We start from the raw sequence: 14,898 nt of genomic DNA on the forward strand, positions 1-14,898 counted from the left end.
TTAGGCAGCATTTCCCATGGCAAAAATAATCTGTTATTGGTAACTAGAAGGTACTATAAATGAACTATAGGGGCACCTGGGTGGCTCAGTCATTAAGCGTCTGCCTTTGGCTCAGGTCATGATCCTGGGGTTCTGGGATCCTGCCCCAGATCCAGCAGGGTCCCTGCTCAGTGGGAAGCCTGCTTCTCTCTTTCCCACTCCCTCTGCTTGTGTTCCCTCTCTTGCTCTCTCTCTGTCAACTAACTAACTAACTAACTAACTAACTAAAATCTTAAAAATAAATACATGAACTATGAATACGTAGTAGGAAGCCATATCTTTGGGCTTTTGTCAATGTGGTGACACTTGTATCTGCACATTTCCCTTGTAGGGACCCTGGAAGCTGCCTAAGACTGTTAGAAGAAATACTGTTTCTTATGTAGGACATGCTTCTAAGATGATGGTTCCCCTAGTCTCCTAGTATAATTCTTGTTCCCTTGCACGTGAATGTCACTTGAAGAAAAAAGAAAATAACTCTTGGATGGCTGTGTAGATGATTAAGAGGATTAGTTCCACTGAAGATGAAAGTCTGATCCAGCCTTGCTGGACACTGAATTTCCAGTTCAAAACCCTTCTAAATAAACTGGTTCACGATAGAGTGTATTCACATCTTATAAAACTGATTTTAGTTAAGATAACCCCTCATGGACATTCCAGCATGTAATAGATGCTTAATAAATATTTATTGAACAAATGCATGAGGTTGGAAATGTATGCCACAATTATGTAATTATTGGATGGTATTACCTAAATGTTAACATACACAGTTTGTTGAAAGAAACAAATGTCTGCATTGACTATTCTGCATTAGTTATAGTTCACAACTGTACCTCCCAATTTTGAAAAAATTCCCCCATCCCAAATAAACACATGTAGTCACAAAATACTGGGCAGGTTTTAAAGACAGTATACACAGATATCTTGTATGGCATTCTTTGGGTGGCCTCAGGCCACTGTTCTGCTTATTGACATACCACGCTGGATTCAAAAGTGGACATATATAAAGCCACTCATACCAGGGGAAATCAGTTAATACTTAAGGGGAGCTTGTGCTATGACCAACTAAATTATAGACTTGCCACATTAACAGACAAGTGTTAATTTCTTTTGGCCTCTCTGAAAAGAAATAATTTTTCCCCATTATTTTCTATCAAAGATCTCAAGCCTTCAAAAGAGATACTCTACTTCATTCATTTCTTTTATTCCCAGTTTCCAGTATAATTCCTGGCATAGAGATACCTAATAAACATTGGTTGAACTAAACTATACAATCATAGAGTCATAATAACAGCTAATCTTGGATGGAACTAGGGAATGAGTGCTGAGCTATATGGAACCAGAGATTATAGATTTAGAAACATTATTTTAGATTGTAGATTTAGAGATTTAGAAACATTATTCCCTTGGAAAACCATGGTAAATATAGTAGGCCACAGAAAATAGCATCTGTGAAAGCCCATCCAAGGATAATCAAGCCTATGGAGGCAGGGAACTGGGACTACGAATTCTTCCTTAGATTCCATGATGTAAGTATCTTCTCTAGTCTTATCCCATCACTCTTCTTTACCACTAGCCAACAGTTTTCATACAGAATGTATGATAGCTTTAAAAATATTACCAATGTAGTCTGGAGGATAAGTGAGACTATGGTCCAGCCTTACAAAAACATTAGGAAGAATACAAGAAATACAGCTTAAACAAAGTTGCCTAATAACTAGTTAGTTATTTATGAATTTGCTCATTCTCTTTAGCTTTCGCAAACCCCCCATGAACTCACTTAAATGCACAAAGCATACAAATAAATCACAAATAAGAACAGTTCATTAAGTCAACCAGTTTATCAGATATTTCTTTCTGATGCCAAACATAATGTCAGCTGGTCCTAGGGATATTAAAATCTTCACTATGTAGATCGATTGAAAGTAATGTTTTGGGTCAGTCAATAGTTTTAGAGAATGACCAGTGCACCCATACTAAGTCTAGAATACTGATTGATCTCTCCATTAGCAAAACAAATATTCTCTTCTTTTCTTTTGCTCTATTTTTTAAAATTTAATTTAATTTTTCCAAGATTCATTGTTTATGCACCATACCCAGTGCTCCATGAAATATGAGCCCTCCTTTATATCCACCACCACGCTCACCCCTCCCCCACCCTCTCCCCTCCAAAACCATCAATTTGTTTCTCAGGATCCACAGCCTCTCATGCTTCTTCTCCTCTTCCGATTTACCCCAATTTTTTTGCCCTTTCTAAAAGAGCTATAAGGATAACAGAGACCTTTGAAGATGTTCATTTCCAAGACTTTAAGAAATTAAAAATAATGATAATAAATAAATGGTTTCAGAATAAAATTAGAGATTAAAAGAGAAAAAAAAAAGAAACCTGTTTATCTTTTTAAAAATAGTAAGGTCTAAAGGCCTAAAAAAAAAAAAAATCTCAATAGTTTCTGATTCTGCTCTTAGGCTTTGAATTACCAGCAGATTCATTTTTCAATACTCCCAGTCTGATTAGAACATCTGATTTCTTGTATAAGCAAAACATGGAACAGGAATTTTTCAAATTAAAATTGACTAACTTTCATCCTAAATCAGGGTTGAAATGACATTTGACATATTGAGAAACATGCCACCAGAGATGCCATCCTTGCAGAAAAAGAGAAAAGATTATCAAATTCTTCCTGGTGACTAAGGATCACAAGGAACTTCCAGCAAGCTGAAGGGCTAACCATTGTGTCCCAATTCATTGATCCACACAGAGGCGGCCCATCATCTCAGCAGCAGGGTAGGTAGAATTCATTGTCCTAATAGACTGAGCACTCAATTTTCATAGTTGAAATCTATAGTTAGCAGTGAACATTCTTTGTTTATATGTACTGAGTGTGTGGAAAGATCATTGGTTATAATATTTTGTTCTAATAAATGGAAGGGAAGATTTCTTAATATGGAATTTCTAGTCTTCCTCCTTCTTATCTTCTGTACTTGAACTATCCTGAGGCCAGTATATTTATTTCCCTGTTACATGTATGTGGTAAAAATCTGTAATCCACAATGTTCTATTTATGACACAGAACAGAAGTCAAAAAGGCTTTTTACCTGAAAGTTGAATTAGCTACTTACTCCCCCCCACTTTTTTTTTCTTACCTCATTCCCTGTTGACATGACTGCAACAACTGGAAACTTATTAACTTCAACCTCTGTGACACCTACAGTTGCCAGAAGACCAATCTCTGAGGGGCCCATATGGGTTCCTTTGGCCAAAACGCACTCCCCTCTTTTAATGTCATGGCCGATGGGTCTGAAAGTCAAAGCAGAACCATAAGCAGTATGATAAGAATAATATCTTCTTAACTGACGTTAGTGTCAAAGGAGGAGGACACTTAAGAGGAGAAAAGAGTCAAGAGATGAGGCAGGAACAGAATAATAAAATAAAAAGCTTCTAAAAACTCTTCGCTGTTTTAATAAACAATTTAAATCACAAGATAAAAGAAATAAGATTTCCATTTTTGCTAAGGAATATGTTATTTCACATTTGAAAACTATTTTACAAATTGCTTTATACTAAATTACAGTAAAAAAAATACCAAATACAAACTTTCTTTGATATAAGGCAAGAATTTATATGAATATATCTAGTGGCATTAATGATAAGAGGTCCATAGCATGTTAGCTTTGGGGTGAGGAGAATAACATTAATGAGGTTACAGTCACAGGGATAATTTCTATTTGGACAATTTAGGCTGGCCCAGGTCTATGGCCACAGAAGTCTACTCAGCTTGGCTTCTTGCCATAGGGATGTGAGAATTGTAGCTTTGTTATAAGGACATTTGAGCAAATGTAGTAATGATGGGATTAGGGCAAACACATTCCAATGTAAGAAAAATAATTTAAAGTTTATGTACTACTTATGGTAAGACAGTAGTCTCATTTTTGTATATAAGGAATAGCAGGTTATTCTACTATTATTGGTAGTCAGTAGAGGAGTGGCTATCAGCTAATTGCATAAAAACTCAAATCTGGGATTATCTGTGTTGATACCAAATTCTGGATTATCTAGGGGTGTGGCCAGATTTCTGGATTATCTAGAAGCAGGATTAATTGCGGATTAAGTAGGATCATGACTTTACTCCTTCTTATGTTGCTTTTGACTATTTTATTTACCTTTACTATATTTACAAAAAAGTAGGCAGAGTAGACATGAAATGTAGAATTAAGAAAATTCATTTTGCTACTTGTTAAAAGTCCTGAACACTAATGGCTAAATGACTGAGCTGTGGGTTTACAATAGCCATGCTCTCCTGAGTTCATGATCATGTAGAAACAAAAGTTGGCTATACATTCTATACATTATGAATTTACCTGATATCTTGGCCTGGTCGAGCTTGCACCAGAATTCGTACTTCAAGTTCCTCGGTGCCCTATAATAAGAGCAAGTCATGTAATTTCGAACAGAATAATCTAACAGAACTTCTGATCAATACAATTTAGCTACTCAGATGCATTTATCATCAGATAGGTACAGAATATATATACAAATATAGAGAAACAGAACCATTTGCTACACATTTTGAACATGATAAATTTCTACCACAGGTACCTGGAAAACTAGGTTTGATGCCAATACAATCATTTATAAATAAGTAAAACTTTTTTTCATAATTTTCATGTTTTTAAAAATGTACCAATTCAAATACCAGATCTTACATTGTAAGATAGCATTCTCAAGGGAAAACAAAAGATCTATCTATATGGCTACCCTAACAGATACATCAAATGTGGATGGAGATAACCTGTCTCTTCTGTTCCCATGAATCATGCCAAGTTTCCCAAATATCTGCAGAAATTTCAGTGAAGGACTTACAGTTTTCCTGGTAGTAGATTTCTGTAAATTAATGGTGATCATTAATTTTACATTTATGGGCTGTGAATAATATTGTGACACTGGAACTGTGTCTTGTCATCTGGCAGAGTTGGTGGATGCATGTGTTCTGGATTTCAATGCTTTGCTGGCTTCCCTAATGCCAATAAATCTGTTGGACAGTTTTAACAGCAGGCAGTGTGATATGTATGCCAAGATTTGAATTTTATAGGCCTTACATGTGGGAAAGTAATTAAAAAGAAAATCCCAGATCAAGAAAAGTTGCTGTCTCTCAGCATGCCAAATTTTACTATATAGCCAGCCAGCCCAGAAGAATATTAGTTATTTTAGCTTCGGCTTTTAAGATACAAAATATCTTAAACTTCTTTAAAAAAACAAGTTAAGACAGCTAATCATTAAAATGTCAGTTGAAACTATTCTTTTATTGGTGGCTGACCCTCTGGTTCCAATAATTGCCACGAGTTTCAGTGAGATGAAGGCCCATTTAGACCAAGAAAATTCCCAGGATCCTTTACTGTAGGCTATAGAGGGGGCACCGACATAAATTTAATTTTTCCAGGGTGTCATTTGCTGGCAAAGATTTTTATGAATTATAGAAAACCAGAGTTGAAGGGCTATTTGGTTCAAATGCTTGGCCTAGTGTAATATTTAAGAACTTGCTCAAGTTTCTTTGTTAATTTCTTCTCTGTTAAATTCTCTCTCACATTTTATCAGAAGCTAGTCTTGAATAAATTTCTCGGCTGTAAGGTATGTCAACAGTTATTATCTCTGCTGTCCTATTTAAGGTAGTTTCCTTCCTTGTTTGCATGTGAAATTTTGTGGGTCAATTGTGGTTCAAATTCTATTATAATTACAGTAATGATCATAAAAATATCTCCTGTAAAAAAAGATTTTCAAATATAAGGCAATTCCTATTTACTGGAGACCCATACACTACAATGTAAGATCCTAACATTACCAAACAAACAAACAAATAAAACCCAAAGCCCAACTGGATTAATCTTATAAACACTGCAGAAAATGGGCATAGTTTATAACCTGGCCATAGGAACAGAGCAGTAAAACCTGGTGATGACATACATCATCAGATTCCCTGATTAGTTCAGTATCTTCTACTTGTACTACTGCATCAGCACCGCAGGGGATTGGAGCACCTGTTGTAACCCGCATGACTTGTCCTGGCATTACTGTCTGAGTCGGCTGAAAATACAAACATGTAAAAAAGAATTAATTTACTCTGCTGTGGCAAAGGAAAAGTCTGCAGGAGATTTAATATTTTTAGAAACAAACCATAAAAGGAAAATCTTATATTCTTATTCATTTTGGTCCAATGTAATAAAAACTACCCACAAACAGTTGTATTTACACCAAAGAGGCTTTAACTCGATTTAAGGTAATGACCAGATGTCTTTCTTGGTCCCCTGTTTTCCTTTTGAAGAACTGTCACAATTGTCACTATTGTGTCTCACTCAAATAATGTGAATTTTCTTAATACTTGTATGTAAAGTGATTTGAGTGTCTTTAAGAAAAAAAAATGCCATCCAATGTGATTTTATGAAAGACAATTATGAAAAACTAGCACATTGGTCACTTAAGTTTTTTTTTTTTTTTAAGATTTTATTTATTTATTTGACAGAGAGAGATCACAGTAGACAGAAGCAGGCAGAGAGAGAGAGAGGGAAGCAGGCTCCCTGCTGAGCAGAGAGCCCCATGCGAGACTCGATCCCAGAACCCTGAGATCATGACCTGAGCCGAAGGCAGTGGCTTAACCCGCTGAGCCACCCAGGCGCCCCTTAAGTTTTGATGTTAAAGAAATGTAGTACTTTATTAACTAAACTTTTTTATTTAATAAAGGCAAGTCAGAAAAACCATTTTAATTATTTCACTTGAAAATCTTTCCAAAATGTATTAGTTCACCTTTCAATAATGAAAGTCTAGAAAATGCAATGAAGTAATTAAAAAATGATTCCAGTGTCTGTAATGATTTCTGCTAAACATTATATCCAGATTTTCATTATCTGAGCTCTCATACAGATGGTACAGGAGACTGACCCCAGGCCCTGCCCTGCAAACTTCTCTCAGCATAGAGAAAAGCATATTTCTGTAAGATCTGTTTGATAGGTTTGATTTGGCCTCATAGGCCAATGATTTAGTAAGAGTTGGGAAAAGGAATGCTTCAAATTTCTCCTAAAAGAGAATTCTGAGAGAATATTAATTTCCCAATTAAAAAAAGAGATCTTTCCAAAGATATCTTAAGTATTTAAAAATCTTAGGTCACAACAATGTGAATATATTAACATTACTAAACTGTACATTAAAAATGGTTATGATTTATTTTATTTTATATTTTTTTATTTTATATATATTTTATTTTTATATACTTATTTTATATATTTTCTACCACATTGAAAAAATTTAGGGAATGGTTAAGGAAAAATACCCCTCTATTAGAAGTACAAAGCAAAACAGGAAATTTATTTATCAGGGCAGCCTTAAAAATCTTTTTTCAATAATATTATTGCAAATAATATTACCAATAGCTAAAATTATCAAACCCTTCAATTTATACTAGGTACAGTGCTAAGTGTATTGTTACATTCTAGAATACAAGCCCTTAAAAAGACCAGGATTTGTTTTTTTGTTTGCCTCTCCAGATAACATCTTCATGTTCTATTCTGTGCTGTGACCCAGAAGGCTGATCTCTATGGACTATTTCATCTAGGTTCCCATTACTCTGGCTTCTGATTAGGTTCAGCTAATGGGAATGGTCAACAAGAGATTAGAGGTACGAGAAAGGGAAAGGTAGGGTTTTATTCCACTTGCTCTTTCTCTGCTGGGCTGCGGTGTGGTGATGGCTATGTCATCTTTATTACTGAGGGCCACAGCTCCTATTGGGTGGTGCTGTCTCATAGCTATGAATCTCCCCAGGTCCAGGTAACACTCTTTCCCTTTGTCCCATTAGACCTAGAGATAGCTGGTAGTGGAGAGTCATTGTTAGCACCTGCGTGCTTAACATTCCTTAGCTGGTTTCCCTTAACCCTATTTCTTGGGTATAGTACCCTTAATCACCCCCTTTCCAGAAATATTTATCACTTTATCATACCAAAGCCTAGAACGTGTCTAGCACAAAGTTGGTGATGAATAAATATTTCTAGAATGAATGCATGAACATGTATGATCTCAGTAGCTCACAACTACACGAAGTAATCCATCTTTCTTGGCTTAAAACTCCAGTGTTCTCCCTGCTTTTCTCCCATAGTTATTGGCAAAAGAGATTCTTGGGATCAGCTCTCGTATTGAGCTATGGATCTTATATTTCCTTATTCTGCTATTTGAATAAAAGATATTCAGGGTTTTGGAATGGTTACATTTTTATGTAATTTTTCTACCAAGATGCTGCATAGAATTTCATATGAGAAGTTTAGAGCCCAGTGCATTAAAAAAAAATTCAACTTAGATATTACTCATTGTCTGGGACATCCCTTAATCTACTGTACAGGGTCTTTTGCAGTGCAGTGATTTTTGATGAAAAGCGTTCGTTTATATATATATATATATATATATATATATATATATATATATATTTATTAGAGGTATTAATGCTAAAACTATCTTCAGAGCCTATGCAACAAAGATATTTGATATAGGCCTGAACAGGTCCTTCTTTTGCTGAAAGTGCCTTTTTGGCTAAGGCAGAAAGTGAATCCTAAAGTGAGTTTCAGGGCAGCTGCTTCTTAAGCTGAAGTGTGTTAGTTTGGAACCTTGCCTCAATTTAGTCAGGTTCAATGGATACTTTGTAAATTTACTCTAAGTTTTATTGTGGTTGTACCTGTAATTTTCTCTACTTCTTGGTTTAAACTAACTCTTATGAAGTGTTTTTGTGTAATTATTAAATAAAAAATGTGGCTCCTCTCTAAGATTAGTAAATCTAAGTGATAGGTGAAGACTTCCTACCAGCTCACTTATATGAGATCCAATGTAAAAGATATTATTGGATATATAAAGATATTTATAAACCTCAATTGAATGGAATCAGATGAAAAACTCTAGGAATATGTGAAGTAATTCCTTTAGATTATTAAGAGTAACAATTCTTTAAGAGTAACTCATTTTTTAAAATTTCTATTGATATACCTTATAAGTTTTATATCAACTAAAATGGTTAAAATCTTGATTTTTCCTTAACGGAGGTGTTGAGGTTTTTTTTTTGAGATTTGCCCAGTGACAGCACTTTATAATCATGTAATATTTTCTTTGACAGTGTCCAGTGCTAATCAATAGGACCAAAGTATAAATGATTTAAATGATTTAAAGTCAAGTATTTGGTACACTAAGAAAGTATTTTGTATATCACTGTCTCAGTGTATGCAATGGCACCTAATTCTCAAGCATATGTACTTCCAATAAGTGAGCAATCTGGCTAATGTAAGATCTCTGTGATTGCTACAAAGTCTGTATGATACCTTAATTATAAAGGACATCACAGATAAATCGAGGAGAAACCCCATTTTCTTGTATAGTTTTCATCTTTTTTCCCCATAGTCCTTACAAGAAATTAGCAACTTTTAAGTTTCATGACTATTTTTGTGTTCCTAGTTCTCTAGTACAGTCAGAAATCTTAACTAGTAAATAAGGTTTAAGAAGACAACAAGGCACTTATTAATCTGTTACCTATCTATCTATCTATTTATACTAGGCTTTGACTACCATGAACTATTGGCAGTTCCCTAAACATTCTATGCAATTTTTAAAAATACCTGTGTCTTGATTTATACTGTTCTCTTGGCCTAGAATGTCGTTTTCTCATTTCTGTTTTTGTAAAAGCCTCTTAGGTCCAGTTCCAATGGTATTTTCTTAATCCTCCTAGGATGAAATGCTCAACCTCCCTATTGTCTTTCACAGTACATGACTGATAGCATTAGTTTAACATTTAATATATTATACTTAGTTGTTATATTCTGTCACCTCCACTAGATGTAAACTCCTTAAGAGTAGAAATCATATCTTAATCTACTTTATACCCCTAGAACCCAACACAGTGCTTGGTACACACAGTAGGTATGTTTGATAAATGTTACATAGACTCAACTGAAGATCAGAGACCTGAATAATTGGTACTTTGTAGCTTTGTAATACAAATGGATGCTTCAGACATCCAACACTGAGTGAAGTATATATTGAGAAGTTGAGTAAATTATGAGGTCATAATATAAGACATTTATAAAAAAGGGACCCAGGCCTAGCTGTTCTTTTTGTCATGAGGATTAAAACCAGCCTGTGTACAACATCTAATCACTATAGTGCCAGGTTTGGCTTCAGAGATCTATACACAGACCTCTTTGATGCTTGGATGTAGGGATGAGGTAGCTGGGGTCACCACCATGGGCACCATTCTTCTCCTATATACTTACTTAACTTTTCCATATTTTTAGCACATATGGGAGTACATACTAAGCCAAGGAAGAAAAGGCATGGGACATAGCTTTTGCTCAAACCTCCACATTCATTCATGTATTCCTTCATTCATTCATATCCTCCTTTATTTCTATATAATACTTATGAATACTCCGTAGTAGCAGAGGATAAAAAGTATCTTGGTCTTCTTCTTGTTCTATTTGATAAGGTAGGAGCTCTTTTAACCAACCTTCAAAATTCACTGGATTAACATATGTTCTCTGTTTCCTCTTAAATATAATGATGCATACAGCACTGTTTATAAGTTTGGAGCTATTAGACTCTTTAAAAAAATTTTTTTTTTTTTTTTTTTTTGACAGAGACAGCAAGAGAGGAACACAAGCAGGGGGAGTGGGAGACGGAGAAGCAGGCTTCCTGCTGAGCAGGGAGCCCGATGCAGGGCTCCATCCCAGGACTCTGGGATCATGACTTGAGCTGAAGACAGACGCTTAACAACTGAGCCACCCAGGTGCCCCAGTGAGGCTGTTAGACTCTTGTATAATTGTAAAGTAAGCCTTTTACAGTTCAATTGACTTTCTTCCCAAACTTGTTTGTGCCAGCTTGTAGCAGTAGTTGTCACTGAATTATGTAATTTAAATAAATATTACATAAATTAATGATATATGGGATATATGATATATAATATACAAAAGAGGTTTTTTTTTTCTATAAGAATTCGGTTAAACATTTGGAAAAACTCAATAAAATTGTTTTGCCAAAGAAACAGTCAAATTAGGTGTGGGTGAAGTAGTTGTAAAAAATTATAAAAATATAATAAAAATCTAGGAGGATTCTATACTTAGTTACTTTGCAAATGTCCTTAAATTTTTTTCCACTCTAAAGACCAAAACTGGAAATCACATATGTGCTTTTGGGTGTGATTTATGTAAGAAAGACCAGATAGAAATTGAAATAGTAGATACTTATTAAAATAAAAACATTAGCTTTCCATCAAATTATTGATAAATGTTCATTTAAATTAAACTTATCTTAATTTTAAAAATATAATTTTCCACGTTTCCAATTAAATGGCCAATTACTAGTCTCAAAAGTATCAAATAAGAGACCTTCTACTATACTTCCATCAGTGCTTCATTTCTTAATAGAAATATATGTATATTCCTATACACTGGCTAGCTCCCTTGTGAGAAAAGCTAATCTAAGTGATTAGCTAGAAAGGTTAAATAATTTGCTTCTAATTTTCCCTGTAATACAGGTTGGAGAAAAGTTTGAGGAGATGACCTAGAAACTATAGGTCTACTTAGAACATTAATGTTTATATAAGAAAGAATCATCTAATCATAGGACTGGAAAAAGCTTGCAGGGTATCTGTGAGACACACCAAAAATACCATGTCATATATTAATAGATGCAGATTTCTTTCAGTTAAAAAATAATTCTTTCAGCTTTCTCATGGGAACCATCCTTTAATCTCTTTGATAACTTGTTTAATCCATCTCTAAAATTTCCATTACAATGATGGTAGAAACTTAGAATTTGATGCTGAAAGTCCATGAAATTGAAATCTTAAGGGTCTTTCAAGCCTGTGAATCTTACCTGCTCACCAGCTTGGGATTCCCCAATGATGAAACGATCTCCTGGGCCATCAGCAGCTGTGAGGCGAAAAAGAACCAAGAACAAACATCAAAATGGACGTATGGCACGGAATAAGGATCTAGTGTTGGAATTCTAAAATTTGACTCAAATGATCAGATAAAGTTTCAGGAAAATGGAATACTTTTCTGAGATTCTCAACCAGACAATGGTGTTGTAACTGCTGGTTTGATCTTTGTATCCACCATTCAGAAGTACCAGTATAAGTGATTTAATCATGCTCTTTCTTGGTGTTACTGGAGATGGTCTTCCTGTTGCTCCACAATTTGATACTTGTACTTTTAATTCTTTTAAGGATTTATTTATTTAAATAAGAGAGAAAGAGAGAGAGAGAGGGAGAGCAAGCATGTACGAATGCAGGGAGAGGCAGAGAGGATGAGAATTTTCAAGCAGACTCCCTGCTGAATGGGGAGATTGATCCCATGACCCATGAGATCATGATACATGAGATCACGATCTAAGCTGAAATCCAGGGTCAGAAGCTCAAATGACTGAGACACCCAGGAGCCCCATATACTTGTACTTTTTGAATAGAACTATTTCTTCTAGCCCATCCTCCTAAATAAATACTATCTTTTCTATGGGCATATATGTGTGATGTATGTGTACACTCTCATGGATATACCTATATAGATTAATATTACTATTTATATTCATATTTCTCCATTTTCTATAAATTTCAAACTATTTTCTTATTTATCACCCAATCTGATTTTCATAATAACCCAGTAAAGTAGAAAGAAAATATCTCTTTTTTTTCATTTGACATTTGAAGGAAATGAAATCACAGAATGAAGGAACTTAGGTTGACAAGTTCTGATTAGCGGTAGACCTAGGACTAAAATACAGTCCCTTAATTCCCAATACAGTATTTTTTTAAAATAATGGGCCAAAGTGTTATTTCTAAATCATAATATACAGGTACTCTGCATTACAATTTCCATTGACTATTTATTTTTAAATGAGAAGAAACAGAATTGAGATGGAAAAACTTAACCAATTTTTTTCTATATACAGTATAGCAATAGCTGCACCAAAAAACATTCCTGGAGAGAAATATATTCAAAAGGGTTTTCTTCATCTATGATGTAGATTTCAGATCCATACTACTGGCAAGGCAGTGCCTATCTAATGAGTTTTATGATCATGACCAATAATTCCATGTCATCTGTCTACGGCAAGGATTTGTGGACACATATACAGAAAAGTTAACAACTTTTTATATGAATATTTTAATTATATTTGCAACCATACTTTAAATAGTAAAAAGTATTTCTTTTAAAAAGGACATATGAAATTTATTTTTAATTTTTATTTATTTTAAAATTTATTTTGTTGAGAGAGTGAGAGAGTGAGCGAGCATATGCATATGCATGGTTATCAGCAAAAGGTTATCAGTGGGGAGGAGCAGAGGGAGCAGAACAGGCAGACTGTACTGAGCTCCAAGACCAAGGCTGGGTTCAAGCCTTGGATCCTGAGATCATGACTTAAGCCAAAATCAAGAGTTGGATGCTCAACTGACTGAGCAACCCAGGCTCCCCAAAATTCATTTTTTAAAAATGTGACCACAAAGTGGTGTTTTTTTAAAGGCTTATATATAATATTGTTTATAATGAGCCACTTTTTTTGCACAGATGGCTTTGGTTAACCTGATGTAGAAAGGAAAAAAATTTAACACTAAGTCTCTTCTATGTACTAGATGTTGTATCTTGTGCTTTATAGACATTATTTTAGTTAATAAACTCTTAGCTTTCTTGTGATTTTTGGAATCCTATTATATTTTCAGTGCTCACTTGAAAAACAAGAATAGATTTATTTCCTCCAATGTTATTCTTATTAGGCTGTTTTTGTGTTTTTAAAACATAAAATTATTTTTTTAAAAGAGCAATTTAAAATAGACATAAAACGGACAGAATCATTGCTTCCACAATTATCAACATTTTATCTATCTTATTTCATCTATCCTTCTATTTATTTTTATAGTATCTTAAAGTGAATTTTGATGTTCTTATTGTAGAAGATTAAAAAGTCAATTATCTTTCAGAATTCAAACACTAACTATATCTTGTGAATAAAGTAATTTTAAGTTATTTTCTCTACTAGAGATATTACCAGCCTGCCACCTCTCATAGGCAACCTAGAGATTTCTCTTTTACTTCTTGCATGAGAGGAAATTAGCAGGGTTTTAAAGTAAAACAGAGCTGAATCTGAATCCTGGTTTTGCCTATTAGTAGCCTCAGAACCTTCAGCAAATTATTTTTTTTTCATTTTTTAAAAATTTAAATTCAATTTAGTTAACATACACTTATTATTCATTTCAGGGGTAGAATTTAGCGATTCATCAGTTGTATATAACACCCAGTGCTCATTACCTCAAGTACCCTTCTTAATGCCCATTACCTAATTACCTCATCCGCCATCCACCTCTCCTCCAGCATCCCTTGGTTTGTTTCCTACAGTTTAGAGTCTCTTATGGTTTGCCTCCTTCTCTGTTTTCATCATATTTTATTTTCCTTTTCTTCTCCTATGTTCATCCATTTTTTCTTAAAATCCATATATGAGTGAAATCATATGGTATTTGTCTTTTTCTGACTGATTTATTTCACTGAGCAGTATACTCTCTAGCTCCATCCATGTTCTTGAAAATGGCAAGATTTCATTGGTTTTGATAGTGAGTAATATTTACACCTTCTTTGTCCATTCATGGATGATGGACATCTGGGCTCTTTCTATATTCTGACTATTATGGACATTGCTGCTATAAGCATTAGGTTCATGTGCCCCTTTGAATCACTATTTTTCTATCCTTTGCATAAATACCTAGTAGTGCAATTGGCGGGTCATAGGGTAGCTCTATTTTTAACCTTTGAAGAACCTCCATACTGTTTTCCAGAGTGTTTGTACCAGCTTGCATT

The 14,898-nt window shown here is 34.5% G+C and overlaps 1 protein-coding gene across 11 annotated transcripts in view; it reads right to left on the reverse strand.

The window, feature by feature from the left end:
- GPHN (gephyrin) overlaps window positions 1–14,898 on the reverse strand; it is a 620,897-nt gene that overhangs the window by 66,168 nt on the left and 539,831 nt on the right. For all 11 annotated transcript variants that reach the window (XM_032875167.1, XM_032875168.1, XM_032875169.1 and 8 more), the window contains 4 exons: window positions 11,927–11,982; window positions 5,996–6,115; window positions 4,396–4,454; window positions 3,181–3,334 (listed from right to left, as the gene is read on the reverse strand). In XM_032875167.1, the coding sequence (XP_032731058.1) occupies window positions 3,181–3,334; window positions 4,396–4,454; window positions 5,996–6,115; window positions 11,927–11,982 (389 nt within the window). The remainder of the gene's footprint in view (window positions 1–3,180; window positions 3,335–4,395; window positions 4,455–5,995; window positions 6,116–11,926; window positions 11,983–14,898) is intronic.

The sequence above is a fragment of the Lontra canadensis genome, unplaced genomic scaffold (genome assembly GCF_010015895.1).
Source record: "Lontra canadensis isolate GAN:19392208 unplaced genomic scaffold, GSC_riverotter_1.0 scaffold55, whole genome shotgun sequence".
Classification (NCBI taxonomy): Eukaryota; Metazoa; Chordata; class Mammalia; order Carnivora; family Mustelidae; genus Lontra; species Lontra canadensis.